This window comes from Poeciliopsis prolifica, unplaced genomic scaffold (assembly GCF_027474105.1).
Source record: "Poeciliopsis prolifica strain line A6 unplaced genomic scaffold, Auburn_PproV2 SCAFFOLD009, whole genome shotgun sequence".
In the NCBI taxonomy this organism is placed as follows: domain Eukaryota; kingdom Metazoa; phylum Chordata; class Actinopteri; order Cyprinodontiformes; family Poeciliidae; genus Poeciliopsis; species Poeciliopsis prolifica.
In genome coordinates, this window is record NW_026562384.1 from 8,009,974 (window position 1) to 8,033,618 (window position 23,645).

General features: G+C 41.8%; 1 protein-coding gene across 1 annotated transcript; it reads right to left on the reverse strand.

Moving 5' to 3' along the window:
* Nucleotides 1-1,807: 1,807 nt before the first annotated feature.
* Nucleotides 1,808-22,488, reverse strand: kctd12b (potassium channel tetramerisation domain containing 12b). Its single transcript, XM_055034416.1, has 2 exons — nucleotides 21,077-22,488; nucleotides 1,808-5,866 (listed from the first exon to the last, which is right to left on the reverse strand). Exons 1-2 carry the CDS (start codon nucleotides 21,918-21,920, stop codon nucleotides 5,253-5,255), a joined length of 1,458 nt encoding a protein of 485 aa, XP_054890391.1. The 5' UTR covers nucleotides 21,921-22,488; the 3' UTR covers nucleotides 1,808-5,252.
* Nucleotides 22,489-23,645: the final 1,157 nt, after the last annotated feature.

Genomic DNA, 23,645 nt, shown 5'->3' on the forward strand with positions numbered 1-23,645 from the left:
GGACCTTCTCATGGGAGACACAATGTGTTCTGTCTGAGGCAGCCTGTCATCCTGTGTGAGTGTGCAAGACTTGGCCCTGATTTTGTTTGTTGGTTATTGACATAATGCCATAACATTTTTTCACATTAGTTCAATTGATCTCGGTCGAAGTTCGTTTGACATGGAGTCTTTTTTTTTTCTTATGTCAAAGAAATCACCTCCTATTTAAATTAGGCAGATCATCTGGGCCACTCTTTAATAAAATTCTGCATAATAAAAAAATATAAATAGTCTGCTGACTTGGAGCTTCATCTTTCTTTTCCAGCCCCATTTCAAGTCCAATAATTAGGCCTCTCTTTTCTTATCTCCCTTGAAAACACATTTTATCGCACGAAAACTTCCTGACAGCTGAAATACTAAAATATCTCATGACCCTCTGAGTATTACTCTTTTTTTTCTTTTTTTTTACACGGATCCCTTTCAGCCTTTGCTTTAATTGTCAAGAGAGCAGACTGCACTGAAGATAACTCGTGCCTGGAAGAAATGAGATGTTAATGTATTGCTGTCCGTTCCAAAGAAATCTGCAAGGTGCTCCTTCATGCAAATGCAAGGCGCCGTAGATTATAGACTAGAGGTAGAAACACAAAAATGAATTACACATTAATAAATGAGGGACATCGTTCAGCATCCTGCGACTTGTTTGGCTAATTTGGCTAAATCTCCTCAAATTGTGGCACGTGTATGACATGGCGTCATTTAACTGAGGGAAATCCTGAACCAGTGAAAGTCTTTGCCTAAAATCAAAGCCTGCCCTTACAGAACATCGAGTTTCAATCCACTTACAACTTCAAGACATCACTGGAGAAACCCACCTGGTTTCAGTGCCTCTCTCTAACGCTAATGATTGTTGCTACAATTCCTGGTTTGATCTCACTGGCTAGAATATTCTGTCAAAGACTGTTATCCTGCCCATCTTGAACCCACCAGACTGCTTTACCTCTTCGTTTCAAAGGAAAAGGATTCTCTTTGTTGCAGGGCCCAGCATATCGACTTCAGAGATTAAATTCTCATTGAGCATTCGTAATAAGTTATCTGCACTGAAAGTTGTTCCAAAAAGAGACAAAAGATGAAAGAGAACTGAAAGAGGAAACTCAAATTTGAAAAAACGCTAATTTAAATTAGACAATTTCCTTTTGGGATGCATGTTTTGTTTTTTGTTTTTTGTCTTTTGTCTTTTGTCTCATTGCAGCATTTGTAAACAAATTTGAATGTGAACGACCAGTTTTCGATCCTCCGCATGGACTCTGGCTTGACATGCAGAATAATGACGCCACAGATCTGAGTCGCAGTCGCCGCGCTGCAGCACTACAAGCTGCTGCTGAAAAATATCATAAAGAAGAAGCTAATAAACGCAATGCTCTCTGTAAAGGATCTCCTTAGTGATTTAGTCTACATCCTGCTGCAAAAGAGCTGAATGTTTGGGTTGTTATAAAATATGTCAGTTAATGGCGTGAATGGTCGAAAGAGTTTATCTTCTAAGAAGAGTAGCCTACTGTTAATACAGTCTTTAAGGCTGTGACAAATGCTAATCTATTGCTAATCCCCCGCTACTTAGAGCAAGACGATGTGTTGCATCTTAGAGGTCAGCGGTGCACCTGGGATAAAATGGTTCTTTTTGTCTAAATAATTCATTCTCAGCAAACATCTGATGATTTCTTGACTCTGATCTTAAGGCTGTAAAGGAATTGGAAACAAGGTGCACTGCAGGTAGGAACTCCAAGACGAGACAGGATCATAAAACCTAAAGCGAGACACAGTGGGGATCCAGTGGGAATTTGACAAACAAAGAGAAGTTTGACTTTATTAGTTTTAAATGAGTCAGAGGGGGAGGATAAAATGAGCAAAACATAAATAAAAAAAATTCACCGAGATGGGAAGCATTGCATTCGTAGCAGAGGCTGTGTGTGCGATTTGTTGCTTGTTGCTCACCAGATTTCTTTTTTAATTTATTATTTGTGAGGCCAAAATAATGCATGGATATTTTTATATGAATCCCAACAAAAACAGCAATCGGATGGTCTCATGCGTCACTGATTATTTCTGGAGAGACGAGACTAGAGGAGACGTGGAGGGGAACATCAAAGGTGCATCTATATTCAAGAGGACCGCAAACACAATATGAAAGAAAAACACACCACACGAAAGCTGCCGTGGTAATTAGTCAGGCTTTTGAAGACAATGTAAAAAAAAACACCACAGTACTGAACATGAGCATCTCCATCGCCCCCCAAAAAAAGAACAGAAATCCGATGCTTGGCTGTCAGGAGACAATCTTCTCCTCCGCTGATTTATTGATCGGGACATGTTCATTGCATCAGTTGGAGGTGGTAAAACTGTTGCTTCTATTAAGCTGCTTTCACTCGGTTTCTTATCTTGTCCTGGATTAAGGCACCACTGAACTGCTGGCGTGGGAGATCCAAGAATCCATCACCTCCTTTTCCAAACTGAGTTAGAATTGTGGGTTTATGGTTTCCTGAGGTATTACTCTGTATTAAAAGAGGTTAATTCATTCTGAGAGGGGTGGAAAATCAGATTTTTTGTGTGTGTTCTTAATGAGAATATTAGTCTGCTCAAGTTGTATTTTTTTCTAAGCTTAGAGCAAATTAAGACAATGTAAGATTCCTGCAGGAATTCAACAGTTATTTCAGCAGAGGTCACAAGAACCTTTCCTTCAATAGAGTCAACTTGCATTAGCTCAAACAGATGTCAAGTCACCATCGTTCAGTCATACTAACCCAACAAGACCACTGCTGCTCTCGGTGAGTAAATCCTTTCAGATGACATGTCAGTCTGATGAGTGACTACAGCGTTGCTGTCCGAAGTTGTGTCCTGTGCTGCCGTCAAGTCCACATCTTACCTAGCGTCCTGCATTCCTGTCCTACAGATAACAGTGATGTGTAGCAAGCATCTATTCAATGAGCTGACGGTGTGAAAAAGCAGTTTAACTGCACCACAATGCATTTCAACGAGGATTACTACATTTCTTCACATTTATGCAGTGAGAGGAGACTTTATTAGGTTGTGATTTGGGTGTTTCTGTCAACATAGGAGCTAAATAAACGGTTTCACCCAACAAGTTCTGTACTTGCTTTGTTAATTTTGCTCCTCTGCTCCCGAACAAGCCTCCTGAAAACCTGAGATCTGCAGAAACAGGCCTGAAAACAGCAGTGTTCTCTGCGGGTCTTTCATAAAAGTTAAAGATCAAATTAATGACATCATATTTGAATTATGCCTTTGTCCAATAAATGCATTTCTTGTTTTGAATACAATTGTTTTTGCCTCACTCTAGCTGCTGTACTCCATTGTCTTTTCCATTTATCTGTAAAACACTTTGAGCTGTCTTGTGTGTGAGTGTTGCTGTACTAACAAACTTGCCTTTCCTCTACTTTCCTTGAGCCTGTAACACAGTCTGTCATTGGTAACTCTGTGCTTGATCAGCTGTCATTTCTTTTCTGCAATATTTTGGCTTGTGCATCCATGTTTACAAAATATAGCAAATCTTCCTCATGCACTGTTTTCTTGTCTGTTTTTTGTTGCAGAGCTAAGCTTACAGCCGCCGAGTTCAGTGCAACACAGCGCATGATTCAGAACAATTGAAAAGACAAAAGGCAATTATTCTTTCATTTCATACCGACTTGCTTATCACATTTTCCCCACAATGACGGACGGAAATAGGGACATGCAGACACCTGGTAATTCATTAGTGGCGCTGGATGAGCATTTTATGCAGTGCAGACAGAGGAACAAAAGGGGCTGTACAGTGGTTCATCTACCATTACTGCCATTCTTATTCCACATTCAGTCCTGCCTGTAATTACCCTCTCTGCTTCCGATAGGCTCCATTCTCTCTCTCTCTCTGAATTCTTTCCATCGCTAACTGGAAGATAAACACAGAGTGAAGCAAAATGTGGAGCTCATGTATTAGAGTAGAAAGGCTTTGAAGCCAGCCATGTAATATTGATGAGGTGAACTCACAGAGATTAAATCCAGAAATTTCACTCCCTTCCTTTATTTTGCGCCATTAAGGTCAAACGCTTTAGAAGCGTGGCAGTTTGCTGGCATTTTCCAGTTGCTCGATCAGCAGACACGTCGCAGAGAGGAAAGCAGGAATCCCTAATAAATGACATCACATTTATCTTCTTTCCTTTCTCTATGTTTCACGTGGAAGGAGTCGCCGAGGTTCTACAGCGATATGGGTTTTTGTTGAGGTAAACTGACACTTTTAGTGTCTATTGACTCCCTTCAGTTTTAACCTGAGCGTCACACATTCTTTGACAAATAGAAAAGTTGTTTAAAAGTCCAGGTGAAGTAAACTTTCTGGCGTTTACAGAGCTGCGAAAAGGTATTTGCCCCCTTAGGCATTTCTTCTGTCTCACTGAGATGTTTCAGATCGCCAAACATATTTTAATGTCAAATAAAAGACGAGCAATTCACATCAGCAGGGTTGCAAAGCTGAGGTGATGGCAGTGAACCACAATGGGAGTATTATTCACAAATACATGAAAACGTGGCGTTGAACCTTCCCAGGAGGGGACTGTCTTCTAAAATTACTTAAAGAGGACACTGAAGTCTCATCCAGGGTGTCACAAAGGAATCCACTTTCTGAAAGGTGCGCTCTCGGCTACATCTCATGTGAAAAGTGATGAGGCATTTTAGAAAAAGAATGTCACATTTACTGTCAAAAGTAGTGGCGGTATCATGATCTGGGACTGTTTCACTGCATCAGCTTTTGGACGACTTGCTGTAATTTGATGGAACCATGAAAGTCGGTTTCTGATCTGCCACACACGAGTTACACAGCAGGACGGTGACCCAAAAGCACACTTAGCACAGAATCGATGCTAAATGGCTGTAAATGCATTGTGAAGAACTCACTGACAGGTAACCCAGTCACGCTGTTGCTGGTTTTATTTACTTTTTTATATTGGACAATGCTGGTTTGGATAAATTTTTTGTTAATACATGTGGCCATTATTTGAAAACTGACTTTTGTGTTTACCCTGCTTTTGCTTTTTTGTCTGATGTTACAGCTAGTTTGATGATCTGAAACATTTAATTGTGACAACAAAAAGTAAAAACAGAAAAAAAAACTGGGTGCAAATGCTCTTTTTTTTGTAATGTTACTGTAAACCTGAGCTTCTCTTCACCAACCGCAGCAGAGTTTCTAAAGGTTTTAGTCGGGTTTGTTCACAGCAGCACCACGGAGAGGCTCTTCACGCATTGTACTTCTTGAGCAGGTCGTTCTGCCAGTGCCTCTTGCGGTCTGGAAACACCGTGGGCAAGCGGATCTTTTTGAAGTCCTCAATGCATTTTTTTAGATCCTCTTCCAGCAGCTTCCTCTCGTCCTCATTGTCGTCGGCCCGAGGCGGAGGGCCACCGTTCTCCCTCGCAGTGGAGCGTGGAAGTGTCTTGATGTTGAGCGTGGTGGGACGCTGGGGGCTGTCGCCGAGGGGCGGCACTGGAGGGACAGGAGGACTGGAGGTGGAAGCCGACTTGATGGAAAGCAGAGAGGGAGGAGGACTGGAGGTGGAAGCCGACTTGATGGAAAGCAGAGGGGGAGGCAGGATGGGGGGCGATGGAAGAGGAAGGTCAGGAATGTCTGCAGCAGGAGGTAGAGGTGGAGGAGGAGGAGTCAGAGGAGGAGGGAGAGGTTTATGAAGGTCCAGCGAGGAGCTGCAGCTGGTTTCTGGGAGGCTTTTGGTTCTGCCGGTGCTGCCGAGTTCCATGATGGTTGATTCGTGAAGAAGGGCGGCAGGTTTGGGCCTGACTGCCTCGTCAGGAGCTGGTGGATCTGAGGCGACGGCCTCAGGAATGGCAGAGGAACTGCCTGCAGAGGGAAACAAACATGTATTCAGTAAAACTTTCAAAACAACATCACTGAAAGTATTTCAGCTGCCACCTAACACAGCAAAAGCTGTAATATGTGTTGAAATACCGCATCCCTGTTTGTTTTTATAAAATATCCTAGCTTAGGCTCAACGTAGAAACAGCGCTTCTGGCGCTGGTAAAAATTGATATAATTAGCCTAATGGTGGAGCTTTCTGTGAGCCAACTCTGGTTTACTCGTTATAAACCTGGCCAGCCTACAAATGAGTGAAAAATAACTTGCTGAAATTAAATTGAAAGCTAATTTTGGAATTTTAAAACAACAACAATCTGATTAGACCAACAAAATAACCTGAGTAACAGGACGCTACCCGTAGTTCTCAGTCTACTCGGTCCCTGTTACCTTTACCATATAAATGAAACAGCTAGAAACAGCATCTCTTTGAGTTTTACATGTCAACAACGCCTCCATGTTGGAGCAAAAACCTTTCAGCATGTTAAAGCTCAACAAACAAGTAACATTTTGATTATTAATGGCTTTCTGTTTTTGTACTCATAAAAACATCGTAAAAGCATATTACATATTTTTTTGAATAGGGTCTCTGTTTAGCAATAACTTGATGATGCTCCAGGTGTATTTTATCAGTTATCCACTGCAAGAAAGATACTGATTGCTCTTCACTTCTTAACAGAATCCTACTTTGACTCTGGGGTAAATGTAATTAATCTCATGTTACTTTTACCCTGCATCTTTAGAGAACACAAAGGCACTGGCAGCATTACATTACTACATTACTCTCTGAAATTATTTATTTACATTGATGTTTTTCTTTAAATAATCACAGTATTTACTACACACTTTTCCCTAGGAACACTTTGCACACACTGCTTTCCTGCACCTCAGTATGAAAGAAAGCTTACTGGGCATATTTTGAGTCTTATACACTATTTTGAATTTGTATGGGTGATATTTTCATTTTATATTTCCTTCCAGCCTCTGCAGTTTGGCATAGCTACACTTTGCTGATAATCCTCTATTTTCAGGAAAATAAAGGCGCTGAAGTCTTGTTTATTATTTTGCAAAATGCACTCTTTCCCAAAAAAAATGCCATACTTTAACTAAAAAAATAGTACGGAAATTGCTTTCTGGATTACCAACTACCATTTTAGCCTTCAACCTTACAGTTGTCTGAGTACAAAAGCAAGCACGGTGTTGGAACAGTGTGTAGGAGCAGAATGGCAGCAGAAATTAGCACAGAAAGCAGCTCAGCATGAAGAGATAGCAGATGAACGACAAGAGACAGTTTCAATCCCTTTTCCAGCCCTCTTCCCTTTTTGCGGGCATGCATATTACAGCGGATGGAAAACTGAGGCTCCACGGTTGGGTTGAAACCTCCTGACCAAAGCTTGACAAATCATTCTTTGCAGCATGTTGATTTCTGATCTCATCCCTGTGTGAGAACAGAGGTTGCTGATGAAGGGCTTCGCAGAAAGAGAGGCTTACATATATTCTGCAACTCGAGATATGCGAAGACCAAAGTTCATGCTGTCTCTGCGTTTCTGTAATATTGATTTCATATCAGCAAGTTAGAAATGCAATTCTTTCTTTCCACATATTTTTTACATTTTCTCTAAGGTGACACACGTCAGACTGGATCCCTGGGTCTTACTTTGCATATGTCGCCTGTCTAAAGTAGAACTTTATGAATACTTCTCTCATATTATTTTAATCCCAACATTAGGTCCTGGATGTGAAACGACAACAAACACCAAACGTATTCATACCCTTTGAGTTTTTTTCACGTTGTTTGCGACAACCCCAAATTTCAATGCATTTTACTTGAATTTTACGCAAAATACCAACACTAAATAGTATATAGTGATATGAAAAGAAAAGCACACGTCTATCAAATACTATTACAACTACAACTCTTAAAAGTGTGGCGGGTATTTGTATTCAGTCCTGGTCCTGTTTTACAGAACCACATTTTGTTGTAATTACAGCTGCATGTATTGTTTGCTCTGCACATATAAACAACTGTATTTCCATTCATTCTTGTTGATAAACAGAAGCTCAATTGTGTTGAATGTAACACATCTGTGAACATCGATTTCAAGTCTTGGCATAAACTCTGCTGGCTCTGGATGGAAAACTCTACACACAGTCATGCAATGTGTTGGTCGGTCTGAGTGTCTATAAGAATATACATTGTTAGTTGTGACAGGAAAAGAGAAACAGAAAAAAATACTTTTGAGAAGCACTGTATGTCTTTCACTGTGGGGAAAGTTTCAGAACTGTCGCTGTAAGGAAATTCTTTTGTGTGTACTTCCTTTTTCCAGACGTTTTGACCCAATTTCCAACTCATTCACGGGAGTATAGTTATGGGGTGAAGACCAAGTAAGCTGCTAGTATAATGTTCATTCATCGTTCATAAAGTCACAGACATGCAATATTAAATCACAGATGTGACTCTGTGAAGCAGTCACACAGAAATGCGCACGCTGCATTGTGTGGAATGCACACAAATAGCTAATCTCCATCGCACGCTTTCATGGACGTTCATGCAGAGACGCAATATGCCACAGACAAAGCCGAGGGCACAGGAGTGTCCCGCTTTCCTTTAGAAGGGCTCATCCACCTGCCTTATATAACAGGAAAAGCTGCTTGTGTCCAACAGAAGTGGTCAAAGATAATTCTCCCCTCTTACTTGGATTTGCGAACACCTGAAAATGACAGAGGTCCTCAAGTCAGTGCATCAGAGTAATTGACTGCCCCGTGTGTTTTCTCAGGCGTGCACAGATAAACATAAGCCCACTTGCTGTATGTGTTGGTGTGGTTGCGTGGGGGCGGCATGGAGCGTACGACAGGACAAATGAAGGCAGAGGGGGTTGAATTGAAAGATGTTCTCCGACGTGTGTTTGCCTGCATGTTCGGTGCATTAAGTGTCTCTCATAATGAATGCATGTGTTTCAAAACTGCCTGGACGTGGGAGTACGGGGGGGGCTTAACAGTGTGCCAGAGGAATAATCCACCGGGGGATGGGCTCCGCGCTTTCCTTCACTGTTAAGCCTTATGGAGGAGAACAGAAAAAAAAAATAAAGAGTGCACTCAACTCTTTTTCCACGGGCCACTTCTCCAGGGATATACGCAAAAGCTAAAGCCTTTTCACACACGCACACATACACGCTCTCTGCCCTCCCCCTTTTTTTGCCTTGCTTCTTTTAGTCTCCCGCAGCTGTTTAGCGTTTCAGAGCCCTTCATTACCATCATTACTGCTAATGGTGACGCTAACGTGTCCCTGTTGCCAGGGTTTAACACCTCTCAGTTTGAAAATGTGTCCTCCGTGGTTTGCAATGGGTTTACCTGAAATTATTGCAACATGTATTTCATGTACAGTGTTCTCAGGCGTCGACTCATAAAGTATAACATGGGACATAAATGAGGCTCTTTTTAAAATTGGAATTCCATTCGTAATGAAACCTGACAGAAATGAAGCATCAATCTCCTGAAGTCGTCATTAGGCATGTAACTTTGGAAGACATTGTGACGCACAATTAATGGATATTGTTTGAAAGAAAGTCCCTGTAAACAAAGTGCCAAAGTTCAATAAATAACTTATTAAATAATTATTTAAAGGTTAGATTAAATGACTAAAACTGAAAGTAAAGAAAAAAAATATATATAAAAAAATTGTTCTCCGCTTCAATAATCACTGTCTTTAAAAAAAAAGCTTTAACATGTCCAAACTTGACAGGCTGTTGTGTTTTTTCCATCTCCACCGACAATCAGAGAGCATATGTCTTCAACAAGTGTGTCTTAACCATGCACCCAAACTGAAACAGGATTAGTAGTTAAATTACCATCTTTGTTTATGAAAGATGAACGTGGCTGAAAAATCTAAGGCCAAAGTGAAAAAGACAGACTTGTATTTCTGCAACGTTGTCAACAAAAAACCGCAGTGAAGGAAAATGTGGTTGAGCTACAACACAGCAACAGGGTGAAACAATATGTTCTCCTGAAAAGAATGAATTCTTCTAGGTACAAATCAGGCAGTGATCTGAAGCATCAGAAAGAATTGGCAAAATGCATTTCAATTCAATTTAGCTTATTTATACAGAGCCAATTCACAACAAATGTCATCTTGAGGCACTTAATATTTCAATTCAACCACTCTTGATCTGAGTTATCAAAGTTTGTTTCTCAGTAGAATTCATTAATCCTGGACGGGGCAGAAAATCGCTTGCATTCATTGTGTCGTTGACTTTACAGCAACCCCTCCTACTGAGCATGCATTTAGCAACAGGGGAGAGAAAAGACTCTCCTTTAACAGGAAGAAACCTCCAGCAGAACCAGAACCTGGCTCATCGCAAGCAGCTGTCAGCAACGACTGACTGAGGATTTGTGAAGACAGAGCAAATATTTAATTATAACAGCAAACCATTTATTTAGTCGAATATCCGTTAAGTTGTTCTGCACCTGTCCTATTCCACTTTTTGGCATTAGGCAGAATTGGTGCAGGGCTTCATCTCCTGGATGGGAAAGATGTGCTGCCAGAGATCTGCGCCTGAAAGTGCTGGGAGCAGAGCTTGGCAGATGATGGCCACTGGAAGCACATGGCCCTGAGGCAGAGCATGGGCTGAAAAAGTTCTGGTGGAATGGGGTTAGGAGAGAGTAGCTTGCACAAAGGAGGACAAGCCCCTGCCAGCAATAATGGCAAGCAGTTCCAGCCAAACAGTTCTTTACTTTTTGTTGTGAAGCTCAAATGTTTAGAACAAACTGGAGCTTTTTCAGTGTTTGAAAAAAGGTTGCTTTCGTCATGTTAAGACGTGATTTATTTCAGGAGAAGTCTTGTTGCAGGAAAGACGTTTTCATTTGCTTCAGCTCAGACCTCATATTGTCACCTGCATTGAAAAGACTTGCACAATGTGCTGAAACGTGTAAAAACCCAAGCATATATCTTTCAGTTTCAAGCTTACGTGTAAAATTCAAATACGAGCATCATAGTAATTTGGACTCCGGCCGAGTCAGTATGACCTGACCAGTGACGCTTGGGTTACTTTTTAAAATTCACTGCCATCGCTGACAGGTGATGCGGCCCTCAGAGGAGGAGACACGGCAAACAGGAGGACACTGCCATCGCCATGGTAACGCCACCATGAAGTGATGTTTCACTGAGCAGAAGCAGAATTTGATGCGAAAGGGTAAGTAAGACTCTTTCCTGGGGTGGTGGAAGGAGCTCAGGCTGCAGCGTTTTGGCAACTGCAGCCTGAGCTCCAAACTAATCACAACATATTCAGCTCCAATTCCCAACGCTGCTTTTGAGACGCGATCTGTGCCTGATGACAGTGCGAGGCTCGCCTCCTCCAGCTCTCTCGTTCATTGTCTTTTCGCGTTCGTTTCTGTCACGCAAATGCATACGGGGAGGGGTGGCGTGGTGAGACATGGTAATAATAATGATAATAATGATGTTTTCCACAGACTCACTTGACATGCTGGTGCATAAGCACAGTTGGCCGTATCAAACTCTCGGGAGTGCACTCGCAAGTCTCGGAGCAATTACAAATCTGTCATTCTACATAATGTGGAGGAAACGTCTGACATAAACAGCTGGAGACCAACTGCAGCTGCCAAATGGTAGAAAGCAAACACGAGAGGGGAAGGTTAGAGGAAATGTACAATGAAATTTGTGAGAGAGACGTGAACGACTAACAAACAAGCGCAAATTGTATTATTTTTAAAATATTTAAACCTACGAAACAGTGTAGCCTCCTTATTTTACATCAATTTAAGGCAGGATCTTTGAGAGCAACCTACTATAGCTCTTCTATACTCGTAACAGCAGCAACAAGGAGAATCCTGGCTGCACAGATTACCGATAATTAGACGATCAGATTAAAGCCTAAGGCTCCAGATGGCCGAGGTGAATCCCATCCTAACAACACCTCTGACAATGTCTTACTCCTTGGTTCCACCACGGTTCAAAAGACATATAAACCTTTTACTCATAGAGATTGATGGCATACAGTTAAACCGTGTGAAAGTAATGTCATTGCCCACTTCAAGATCTTTAAACATTTGTGGAAGAATGGGTTATTCCAGGAGTGCAGTGAGTTCCAGCTTGATTGTATTTTTATTTTTTTTAAAATAGAGTGAAAGAAAATGTGTGGTAGGGTAAGGTGCACCAGCAGCAAGGATAACAGCAGCCTTAAAACGATTGTTCAGAAAAAAATAATACAATTCCTGAGATTTGCTGAAGGAATGAACTGAGGCTGGAGTCAGTGCATAAACTACACACAGACAAATCCTGCACGCAAACGACAAGTGACTTACCTAAAAATAAGGAGAACTGGACTATTGTTCTGTGGTCCAAAGTGCTCTTTTTGTATGAAAGTCAAGCATTTAATAGTAACTCAAAGTCCCAGAGTCTGAAGGAAGAGTGGAAAGACCCAAAATCCACATTAGTTGAAGTCCAGCGTGACATTTTTACAGAGAGTGAGAATTTGGGGACCCCTGGTTTTTCTGAAGTTCACAGTCGATGCACAGTCTATATTTTAGAGCATTTTGTGCTTCCTTCCGTACTGACAAGCTTTGTGGAGATGCTGATTTCATCTTCCAGCAGAACAGAACTCCTGTTCTTAAAGACAAAAAAACCAAAAGCTGATTCAACAGCCGATGTGTAACTGTGTTTGGTCAGCAAACTGGCCTGACCTGAACCCCTCGTTCTGTGGAGTTTCGTGAAGAGGAAGATGACAGACAACAAACCCAACAATGCAGATGAACTAAAGGCCTCCTGGTTTCTCATCACACTACAGCAGATCCACAGGATGATTGCCTCGATCCCACACCACATTCATGCAATAATGTGTGCAAAAAAGAAAAAAAATCAAGTGGTGAGTGCATAGAGATTGACATATATTTTTATAAGCCCGATGGTCTTAACTAGTAGTATTCTTAGACTCTGAATTTTGGGTTTTGGTTATCTCAAAGAAATAAAGGCGTAAAGAATTTCACCCTATTTGTAAAATAACATTTTAATGTCTTATGGGGAATATCGGCGTTTATGCTATCTTTTGAAGAGTGAAGCAAACAGACTTCTATTTTTCTCTTTTAGCCAATTCTCTCGAGGGTTGATGGGAAATGATAAAAACATGCAGAGGTTGTGCCTTTAGGGAGCCCTGGTTAACCTGCCCCTGTTCCCACACTGAAAATACTAATATTTTGTTCTTTGATCTATCATAGCAGCACTGCGACAAACTAACTGGATTCTGCATGAAAGCAACACTTTGGCTGAATCAAGCAGAAAAAACTCAACAAGCTTCCCCACTGTGTAAGAGCACACATCAAATCTTATATCTAGTTCTATTTTTAAATTTGAGATTTCCTGTTCTTAATTTCCTACACTTTTCTTGATGCATTCAGTAACCATTAGCTGCTTTGTCTCTCCAACACAATGACGTCTCAGCTGTTTTGGGCTCCAGTCTGTGTAGTGACAGTCGCTCTTCGCAGGATGTGGCAGTGAAGTTAAGGTGACAGAACATCTGTGTGCGCCCGACCCGCAGACAGAACAATGTGGTGACTGAGGTTCACATGTGGCCCAAATGTCCGACACACTATAAATAACCGACACAGTGAGATGAAGATGCCTCAGGTCAGTGCTACTGTACTGTGTGTGTGTGTGTGTGTATGGTGCGTGTGTGTGTGCTTACATGGCAGCATGGCTGAACCATGACATTGCTAAAGCTCACGTAAGGTTGCATACATGTGCAAATTAGCGAGCGCAGAAATCGCACTGCGGTGACGATGAAAGGTTTGCTGAGCTGTATGCTTTCATCTCATTCTCTGCACGTATCCTCATTGGCTTTTGCTCGTTTTACATGTCTGAAATCCTCTTCTAGAGAAGACTGAAAAGACAGCAGCCAATTACATCCAAAAACTCAAAAGCTCTGAGTCGTTGGATTCACAATGGAGGCCTGGTTCTCCTAGCAACTTTCCTCCCTGGATGCATGTTTGTGTCACTTGTTCAAGATTAGAGATGCCAGCTGCCTGTTCAGCTTGTTGGAAAGTGAAGCGACTCAACATATTTCTGCCCCGCTTCCCCACCTGGCTGTCCTACGACTCCAGCCCTGACCCGGCTAATACCGTGCGGGCCACACACCCGTCCAACCTGTTCAGAAAAACCTATGTAAGCACAAACACGAGAACAACAAAACAAGACGGAGCTGGAGCGTGCTGGTATACAGATCCAAAAGCAGACAAGGCATCGAGATCGACAGAAAACATAGGTAAGCAAAGAGTCACAGATGGTCTGCAGCCGAATGCTCTGACAAAACACAAACAACAGCGTGCAGACAAATCTGACTGAACAGCCGGAGTAGGAAGCCGGGAGGATGACTCACTCTGCGTTGATACTGTAACACATGTGCTGCGTGCATTCATGAAAAAAATATGCAGCAAGGGAACCTTCAAAGGCACATTTCAGTTCACTCACAGATGAGGCAAAAGTGCAATTTCATCACAGTGGTAAAATCATTTTTATTCTTTTTGATAGACTTTATCTTCACTTTGATATGACAGATATTTTCACTGTTTACATGAGAAGTGAGAGAATGTTTGTTTGTTTTCCATCTTTCATTGTCAAATGAGTCAAAGTTGTTTCAGTCTTAAAAGTCTGAATTCGTTTTTTTCTAATTAATTGTTAAAAGTAGGAGTGGGAGGGAAAGCTTGAATTCAATGCTACAGAGTGAGAATTGCCAGAGGAATACAAAACAATGTCTAAGGTTTTTGTGAAGATAAGAAGGTCTATTTTTACAAAAATGATCAAGCAAGAGCTACAGAAAAGGTTCTTATAATCAGAGCAGCAGTCATGCTGCTTTGCACTCAAGACAGATTTTGTTTATCAATGAATATCTAAGTTTTTGTGGCAGTAGGGGCGATGTGAATGATGCGGCATAATAAGTTCCTCAAATGAGAAAATCTGTCGCCTACTTATAAGCAATAAACTGTGGGAAGAAGTGAATGTTTATCCCCACAGCAGCTAACTGCACTGTGTGCACAATTATCACAACACTGAACTCAAAGTTGATTTCTGTGACTGTTACTGACCCACCAACAAGACCATCCATCTGGTCAGCTTCACTCTTATTTCATCAATCCACATAACCTTTGACAAATCTATTTGTGTTTTTACTGTAGACGCTTGATCTTATGTGCCTCGTTCATTGGTGGTCGGGTTTCAAGCTTCCTTACCTTGGTCATGTCTCTGAGCATTGAACATCTTGCACTTGTAGATAACTTACAGGTATAAAACATGGCAGAACTGGGAAGTGGCTTCATTCTTGATTCTTCTCAAATCTTTGGCAGTGAACTTACATCTTTTTTTACTTCACTTTTCCTGCCACCCTGTTGACTATTAGCCACAAAACATCTGATGGTTTCTGTGATCACAACCTATTATCTTAGCGATTTTGACAGTGCTGCATCCCTTTAATGACTTCTGACTTTTCACAGTCAGATAAATTCTGTTTTGGCCATTTTGCCTAAAGAAAAGAAGCTGTCTAATAATTATGCACACCTTGGTAGAGCGTTGACTTCCTTAGGCCACACTCTTCCTCACTGCACAGGTACACATTCCCTGCTTTGCTTAAATGCATCAAGCATTTAAGTGTGTGTTAGAAAATATGCCTAAAAACGATGATATGGTCAAAATACTTACTTTCCCAGTAATTGTGTAGTAATATAATGGCTTTTGATGCTGTTTGTGTTTTCAAGGTAACGTTGATTCAGTGGAAATGCTTATATACTCTACAAACATTTAATGTCTTTTGAGTTTGTGGATCTTGTGTTGAAACATTTGGGAATCAATGCACTGAAGGAAGGTTTTGCATAAAAAAAATCCCAAATTATTTAAAGAAAAGAAATTTGTGCAAATCTTTGTCTATGCACTACTAATGTAGAAATAACACAATTTTGCAATTGCGGCGTAGCCAATAAATAGGCCTGTTCACGCAATAAGTCATTAAACATCATGGCAACCATGGATGTAAATAGTTACAAGGCATATAATCATAATCCAGCCGCAGCGCTAGCAGTAATGTATGACCCATCATAGGAGACATCGGTTAGAGTGACAAGCTGCTTATATTTGAAAGTGACCACCTATGCAAGGACAATATTGTGGATGATTTTACAGAACTATGGATTCAACACGTTTAAATGACTTTTTATGAATAATGCAAAGCTGTGAGAGCCAGCTGCACACTGTCCAAAAAACAAAAACAAATCATCATCTTCCTACTACGTTCTGTCATCTTCTTCGTGGCTTTCGCCAGTTGTAACACCCAGCTGATGATCACGCTACTCATGTGATGCAAAAGAGTTTTAGCAGATCTGTGAAATATGTCTATTTCGGTATGGGTGAAAACTCACCTCATCGCAACGCAACAAAAACCTTGAGTTTTTTTGTTTTTTTAATTGGCATATTTCCGTTCAGACTATTTCTTTTTGTAATATCAAGTTGTACAATTTTATGGTCAATAGAAATACAGCAAGTGTCTGACATAATATTTCATCTTTAGTAATGAGGAAAACTCAACCACCAAAACCATCCAGGCTTATAAAATAAATGAGTCCTCAGTTATAAAATGCATAGGGGTTTGTATTTTCTTCATAGTAAATCTCAGATTCGGTTCTCTTTTACTTGGGCAACATACAAATCCACTCATTTATTTAAGTTTAGCAAAAATAAAATTTCAATTTAAACATTATATGAGCTTTCCTGCACAGCCTTGTAGCATGCAATGTGCCATGTGTTGTCGGTAACAGAATCTGTACATGCTGACGACAAACAGGAAGAAAGAAAGAAAAAAAAAACACATTTCAGAATTGGTCCTGTGAGAACTTTATCAGTGCAATCCTGAATGTCTCCAAACAAAAGGACAGCTAATGCTGGGGCTGTTAAGAAGGCGAGATCAGCTGGGAGCCGCAAGTCTTTGTCAGTTAAATACTCCCAGATTCCTCTCACTTCGACCCAAGTATTTGGTGTAGACTTGTCCTATTTTCCACGTGCTTTTCATTCAAGGGATGTGCATGTCATCCTGTTCTCCTCCTCTATCTTCCTTTTATCCCCCACAAATACAGGAGAAGTGACCCAGCTGGCTAAGAGTCAAGAATCAGATGAAAGGAGTGAAGCTGGCCACAGTAACGACGGGTTGAATAACAAGAGCACTCTAAAACAACACTGTGTCGCATTGATTTGGAAATGCCTTCACACCCGATGAAGTTATTTTCAATTTATCATATCAGAACAGGCAGATGGACAAGGTTAAAGGAGGGTTGGGTTGTAGAGTATGGACGATGGGATTTTGCAAACCAGCTGGCCAACCAGCTACATTGACATGCTGGGGTAAGGAGAACATTAATCAGAGAAGCAGCCAAGAGGCCAGTGGCAACTGTGGATGACCTGCAGAGATGCAGTTTTTGGTTTGCCACAAACTACAAGGAGGATCACCGAACAACAGGGCAATAATTCAGAGCATAAAGTCAGAGCAACATGTTATAGAGATAAAGGCAAACTCACCAGCAGAACTAAATCCAAGTGACCCTTATGCTCTATTCTGTGCCACTCTGTTGCAATAAAAACAACACAAAACGTTAAAGTTTTGAATTTCCAGGTGAAATTAGTGTCCAAATGTGAAAAGGTTCTAGAAGAATGAAGGTATCGCACACTTTCTTCCTTTTTTATACATAATCAAAGGTAAACTTCCCTTGATTGTTGTTTTTGAGAGAATAATGAAGCCAACATGTCATTGTAAAATCCCTTTATTGAAACACTCTGGATAGAGACAAAGACAGCCTGCCTCTCACACGAAGGTATGCTTCACTTTTAAGCCAAGTTTCGCAACAGCGCCGAGAAAAGCAGTTCATCATCACAGTGTGGCCTGTGTACATCACTGCTGCTCCTGTTTAATGTCTGACTGCCAACACTCCCCACTCGCCTTCTGTTGAATGTCGAACCTCAAGGCCGTTCTTGGGTATAAAGATAGACAGCGGTACCTGGAATTTTACGCACGAGGCTCGTCTTTCCATGCGTGAGCTAATGGCCGACTCCGGTACCCCAGTGTTGCCATAGCATGCCGGAGAGCAGTGCCAGAGGAATGCTGCCGGTGGCTGTGTTTATTTGGGAGACTGCTGACAGCGTATACTGTCCTCTTCTCTGAGGACAAAAATGTGGCCTCGTTCAAAAAAAAAAATAAAAATTCATCTGTTATCCCAGAAGGGAGCCACTTTTATGTTTCACAACTTTAATGGGGCTCATCAGCGATGCATTTATCTAGGCCACACTGAGATTGGTTTTGAGGTGTTATACTGAAGCAATTGGCATTTGATAATGTCTCGATGAAAAGACAAATACGATTCAGAGTTCATAAAATGACAATTGAATGCTTCACCGACATAAGCATGATTGTTATTCAAGCGTAAACTGTGATGGCTTTGTCGTCTGTGAATGCACTCAGGTGTAACACTGAACACAAAATCTGCTCTGAACCTGCAGACACAAGCAAACTGTTGCTCCGCAGGAAGCCTTAAGCAGCGCAGAGCTTCGCTGGTCCTTAACTTTGAATCGAGTCGACTTCACAGTTTGTACTGTGTGGTGTAACTGGGTCTATTAAAGGCAACGAAACAAGGGTTTTGTAATCTGGTTTAAGAGAGCTTGTTATCTATGCATGTCCTCAATTCTGTCTTGGCTCTGTTTTTTTTCTGATCAAGTGTTCAATATGAGACCAAGCTGAGAAAAACAAAATGATGAAAAAAAAAACAAAAGAAAAAACGTGCAAAAAAGAGAGTAGCCGATGGGAAGCTGAAAAACAGAGCCTGAGGGGAGAGAGCTAAACATTTAATGATACTTCTTCTTATTGTGAAAGCCCGTTTCCTTTAATTTATGACTGCGAATCATTTCTAGTGAAAATGAAACACATGTAATCGTGATGCAGGTGCGCTTTTCACTCTTGAACTCTGAGAGTTTTGTTTTCAAAGAAAATGAACCAGAAGAGAGTAGGATTTTATTTAATATATCAGTTTGCTTTCTGCTAACCCTCAATGTAACCTACACACTGCAGCAGGCTCAACACTCTGATTTAGAGCATCCAAAACAAAGCACTGCATCACACTGAAGCACAATGTTATGATGTTGAAATCTTTCATAAAACACTCATTGTCACCAATTAATCTACGACCTTGCTTAGACTGAACACGGCTTGACTTTTGATCAAACCATCTACAAGCCAGACTTCTTCTAGCACTTCACATAATGAGCTGGATGCTTCATTGGCTTTAAATGTGTTTTAGTCTGAGGTACATGATAGAGTAGACCTGTCCTGATGCCAGATGCAACTCTCGAATAGTAAACTTTAAAGTGATATTTCAGGATTTCTAAAGTGGGGTTCTGTTCAATGCTTGTGAGCAGTTAATAGCTTACCTCATCTGAAGTAGATAGCTTTCTTGGTGTGTTCATGTAGGTAATAGTGTTCACATCAAGTCATATTTTTTATTTTAACAGTGTGTTATAACACTTTAAATATTCCATGTATGTTTCAAATGGGCAGACCATTGATGGTGCACAACTTCCAACTTCTTTTTCCAGCGTAAAAAAACCCCCATCGTTGTAAATAACCAACCAATGTTTAAAGGTTCATAAAATAGACAGAATTTGGATGAACAGCTAATACATTTCTGAGCTTGTGTTGTTTTAAGACAATACAAATCTGCCTTGAGCGATAATGTTTAAGACCTTCTGACAGAACCCCAGTAAGAATTCAGACCTCTCCTTTTGTCATGTCCCCATTTATAGCAGCTGTATTTACAGCAACCTCTGCTTCAGTCATGAGAAGACAACTGGCTTTGCCTGCAGACAGGGTAATCCTACCCTCACTGCTGGGTATTCACTTACAGTAAGCGAGCACTATCAACAAATACACAGAACCTTCAAATACTGAATCAATTATTGAGAATAATATTAAATGTTTTTCTTTTGTTTTGTTTTTTTCTCAAAAACATGGCTGGCTATGGTGACTACTACAGGAAGCAGGCCTTTCACAAGACATGACTTGTAGTATGAAAAAAAAACTTTTTAATGTTTTAACATAAAAGTATAGCAAACAACAAACAAAAAAAAACCATACATTTCTTTCCACTCTGTCAATAAATCAGTAAATCCTTTTTTTATTTTCTCTCACTAGAAAATCTTCTGATGCTTGAGCTTCACCATGCAGGTTTTGTGCTTGTATATTTGCCACATAACCGTCTTGTTTCTGAAATATAAACTCCACACTCGGTCAGCTTTCTATTTTCCCTTCTTTCAAAACAGGTTTGCTGCATTTTTCCCCCCCTCAAGTCTGCAATGCTGTAGCAACCTCATCCATTTTAAAACAACAAACCGCACAAGTTAACTATGGCACATTCCCAAACCACATGGTACTGGACACATTTAATAGAATAAAGTAAAAATAAAACATAAAAAAATGAAGGAAATTAGATTACACTTCTATCTTGTGCTGGGGCTGCTCGAGCCCCTCAAGGCTGATAAGATGTCCAATTATTTGGTAATTTAGTTCAGAGGAGCTGGAGAGAGTCCGATCTGCTTGAGTAAGCAGGGGAAGAGTAGCTTGGCACATTACTACAACTCTTTCAGCCCTTTTCTTTATACCTTTATGACTGAGTTTAATAGCCACACAGAAACACTCTGGCTATGTTTTTAGGAAAATACAGTAAATTTAGTAGATATGTATATGTAGGACACAAAGGAGAATAATACATAGAAGGTGTCAGTCTCAGCAGAGAAGGGTGATGGATTGCTGTGGCTGAGTTTTGAGGGAACTACAACTAGACGGCCGGGCGACAGAAGAGAGGGCGAGGCTGGACTTGAGGATGACCGGGATGGATTTGGGGGTTGAAAGGGAAAGCTTCAAACTGGACTTGCAGAAGGCGGGGGCATGAAGAGTCGGAGCAGCAGCTGGGTAATGTTCAAAGGATAAAAGCTGGAGGCTGCAAAGAAAAATGGGTCTGGGAGGGGGACACAACATCTACGGTACATCTACTGGAACAAAGCCATCAGGGAGATAGACAGGATGGCTGGAGGCTGGAGGAGAGGGGGGGGTGGTCTCTTGGAGACAGGGTGAAGGGGGCCAGGGGAATAAAGCCGATAATCTCACTCACGGTAGAACACATATTCAGTGTAGCTGGTCCAGATCTTGTCGTCCGTCTGTTCATGGGCAAAGGCGCAGGTTCCTGTGGAGTTGCAGGCCACCATGTGAAAGCCCGCATCTGCCAACTTGTCAAAGGCCTGCTCCAAAAAGGTGAACTTCAGATAGTAGCGGGAGGTGTAGCGCTCTGGGGGGCGGTCCGGGTCACGGCTCTCGTTTAGGGTCTCTCCGAACACCTCCTTGGCCAGGGAGGTCTTCCCACACACCATGATCCGTGCCACCCGACGGAACTTGGCATCGGTGTGGCTGTCACGGCCAAGAGTGTACGACCCCCGGTAGCCGATGGTGATGAACCCTGAGCGCTTCCCGTCCATGGCACCGGGCACCAGGCTGGCGCAGGCGGCCGCTGCGGCCCCCAGGGAGCCCAGGCTGCGCGCCGAGTCGATCCCGGGTGAGGAGTCCTCCGGGTCGCTCGGACACCCCTCGTCCCCCAACGAGTTCTGCTTGCTGATTTTGGGCGCCAGCAGCTTGACGAGCTCCGGCAGGTTGAAAAACTCAGCCTCCCTCTGCAGACGCCCGCGCTCCGGGAAGTGGTCCGGGAGAACCAGCTGCTGGTCCCGCATGTAGTCCAAGATGTAGCGGAACAGGAAACCATCGCGGTCCACGAAAAAACGCCCCTTGGTGTCCCTGGCCAGCCCTTTGGTTGACTTCTGACTGAACATCTCCCACAGCAGCGAGTCCGGCACACTGGTGAGGGTAGAGTAGCGCGTTATGTACACCTGGCCACCAACATTGAGCTCTATTATTTCTGGGAAAGGGATTTCCTCTCCAGATATGCCACTGTCCGGCAAAGCCATGGGTTCAGCTTTAAAATAAAATAGTTGCGGAGAAAAGTTCAAAAGCCTCCCAGGTAATCTGACCGCGGGGCGGTTCAGACTGGTGCGTAAATCAGGCTGCGCGCACAAGAGAGAAATAAAAGCTGTCACAAACAAAACTCTCCACACTAACTAAGGAGCCTCTCTGTGTCTGCTAGAACATTGCGCCAATCATTTCACTTAGTTGCAAACAGCTCCGTTGCATCGATGTCCGTTACGCACAGTGAAAAGGTTGTGTCCTCAGGATGAAATCGTTGCCTCTGCGCAGGAAATCCTCCGCTTTCACAATTGCTCATAACGACTTCTCTCCCTTCGCTAAATATCACGGGGTTGCCCCGGCGAAAGCAGGATCAGGTGGCCCAACTTCAATTAAGCAATCCATAGTTGGAGAGAGCCGCAGTTCCACTGCGAAGGAGACCGAGAGCGGTTTTGATGATGCGGTGGGAAACAAGACGACGCCGTGAAAACAAAGCTCTTCGTGGCTCTCATCACCCGGATCCAGACCCAGACGGGCAGCGGCTCCGCTCTCGTTATGTTCTTGAGTCAGGCTGCACCTCAGACTGCAACGTAACCGAGCGCACAGCCGTTATCGCTCACGGTTAGCCACGCCCACCGCGGTGACGCGCCGCCACTTTGATCCAGGTCAAGGGATCCAGTCCGCCGACATTAGCCGCCTGTAACCCCACGCAGAACTTCCCCGAGTGAGGAAAGCGCAAACGTTGGCCAAGCTTAACCAAAGACATAAAAACGGAAATCTATTTATTTTTCCTGATCTCCACACCAAATATTCAGGAATATTTTATCATAATCTTAAACCTGATCTTTCTGCACCGCCTCATTGACATTCAGATTTTGTGTCACATCCATTCACAAATTTAGAAGCGCTTGAAATGTCAATGCATGGTGTATAAATTTATATTTCGTAACTTTTGTTGATGGTGATTAACGGGAAGATGGAAGAACAGCGCCATCTAGTGGAAACTCGACAGGTACTTGCTTTTTAGGATCACTGCTGATCATTTTCACCTCGGCATTTCTCCCCTTTAAAGCTGTGAAATCATAATATTCCGTATTCACATCTTCAAATTGACATAAAAAGAAATACTGTAGCTGATCAAAAAGCTCCAGTCAGTTTTGACTGTTGCCCTGAACTGGAGGGGAGCAGGTGCATCACAATAGGATTAGAATATCAATGAGCGAATTTATTTCAGTAATTTAAAGGGAAATTTAAATATTATACAATTGGATGAAATATTTAAGGATTCAAGATTGCAGCTTATAGCTAATAAAAACTCAAATCCAGTTTTAGGGCATGTAACTCATGTTATCAGAGACAAGGCAATAAATTCATTTACACATACAGTTCATGAAGCTACTTTTCATTAAAAAACACAAAAATTGACAAACTGTACATATGCTCAAAAACACATATATCTTGTTTACTTTACCTGCATGTTTGACCTTTTGGGTGCAGAATTATTTATGAGAGCCTGATACTGCTGCAGAGCTCTGCTTAAAATTCATATGCTGAAGTAGAGGCAGCTTTGAGCTCCACACCTGAAAGGCAATCAGTGTTTGTATGGTGTAAAGATGCAGCTTTAAAAAGTATGATGAATTCATTATTTGGAACCATTTTATTCATTTTTATTTTAGGATTTTTGCTTTTTATGGCGCTCAATTTATGCTTCCTCTTTCTGGTGCTGGTCC

Coding starts and splice junctions, on each gene's coding strand:
- kctd12b (XM_055034416.1), bottom strand. CDS start 21,920: ATGGCTTTGCCGGACAGTGGCATATCTGGAGAGGAAATCCCTTTCCCA. Junction 5,867..21,076: donor CACTGAATATGTGTTCTACC/GTGAGTGAGATT, acceptor TTCCCTCTGCAG/GCAGTTCCTCTGCCATTCCT.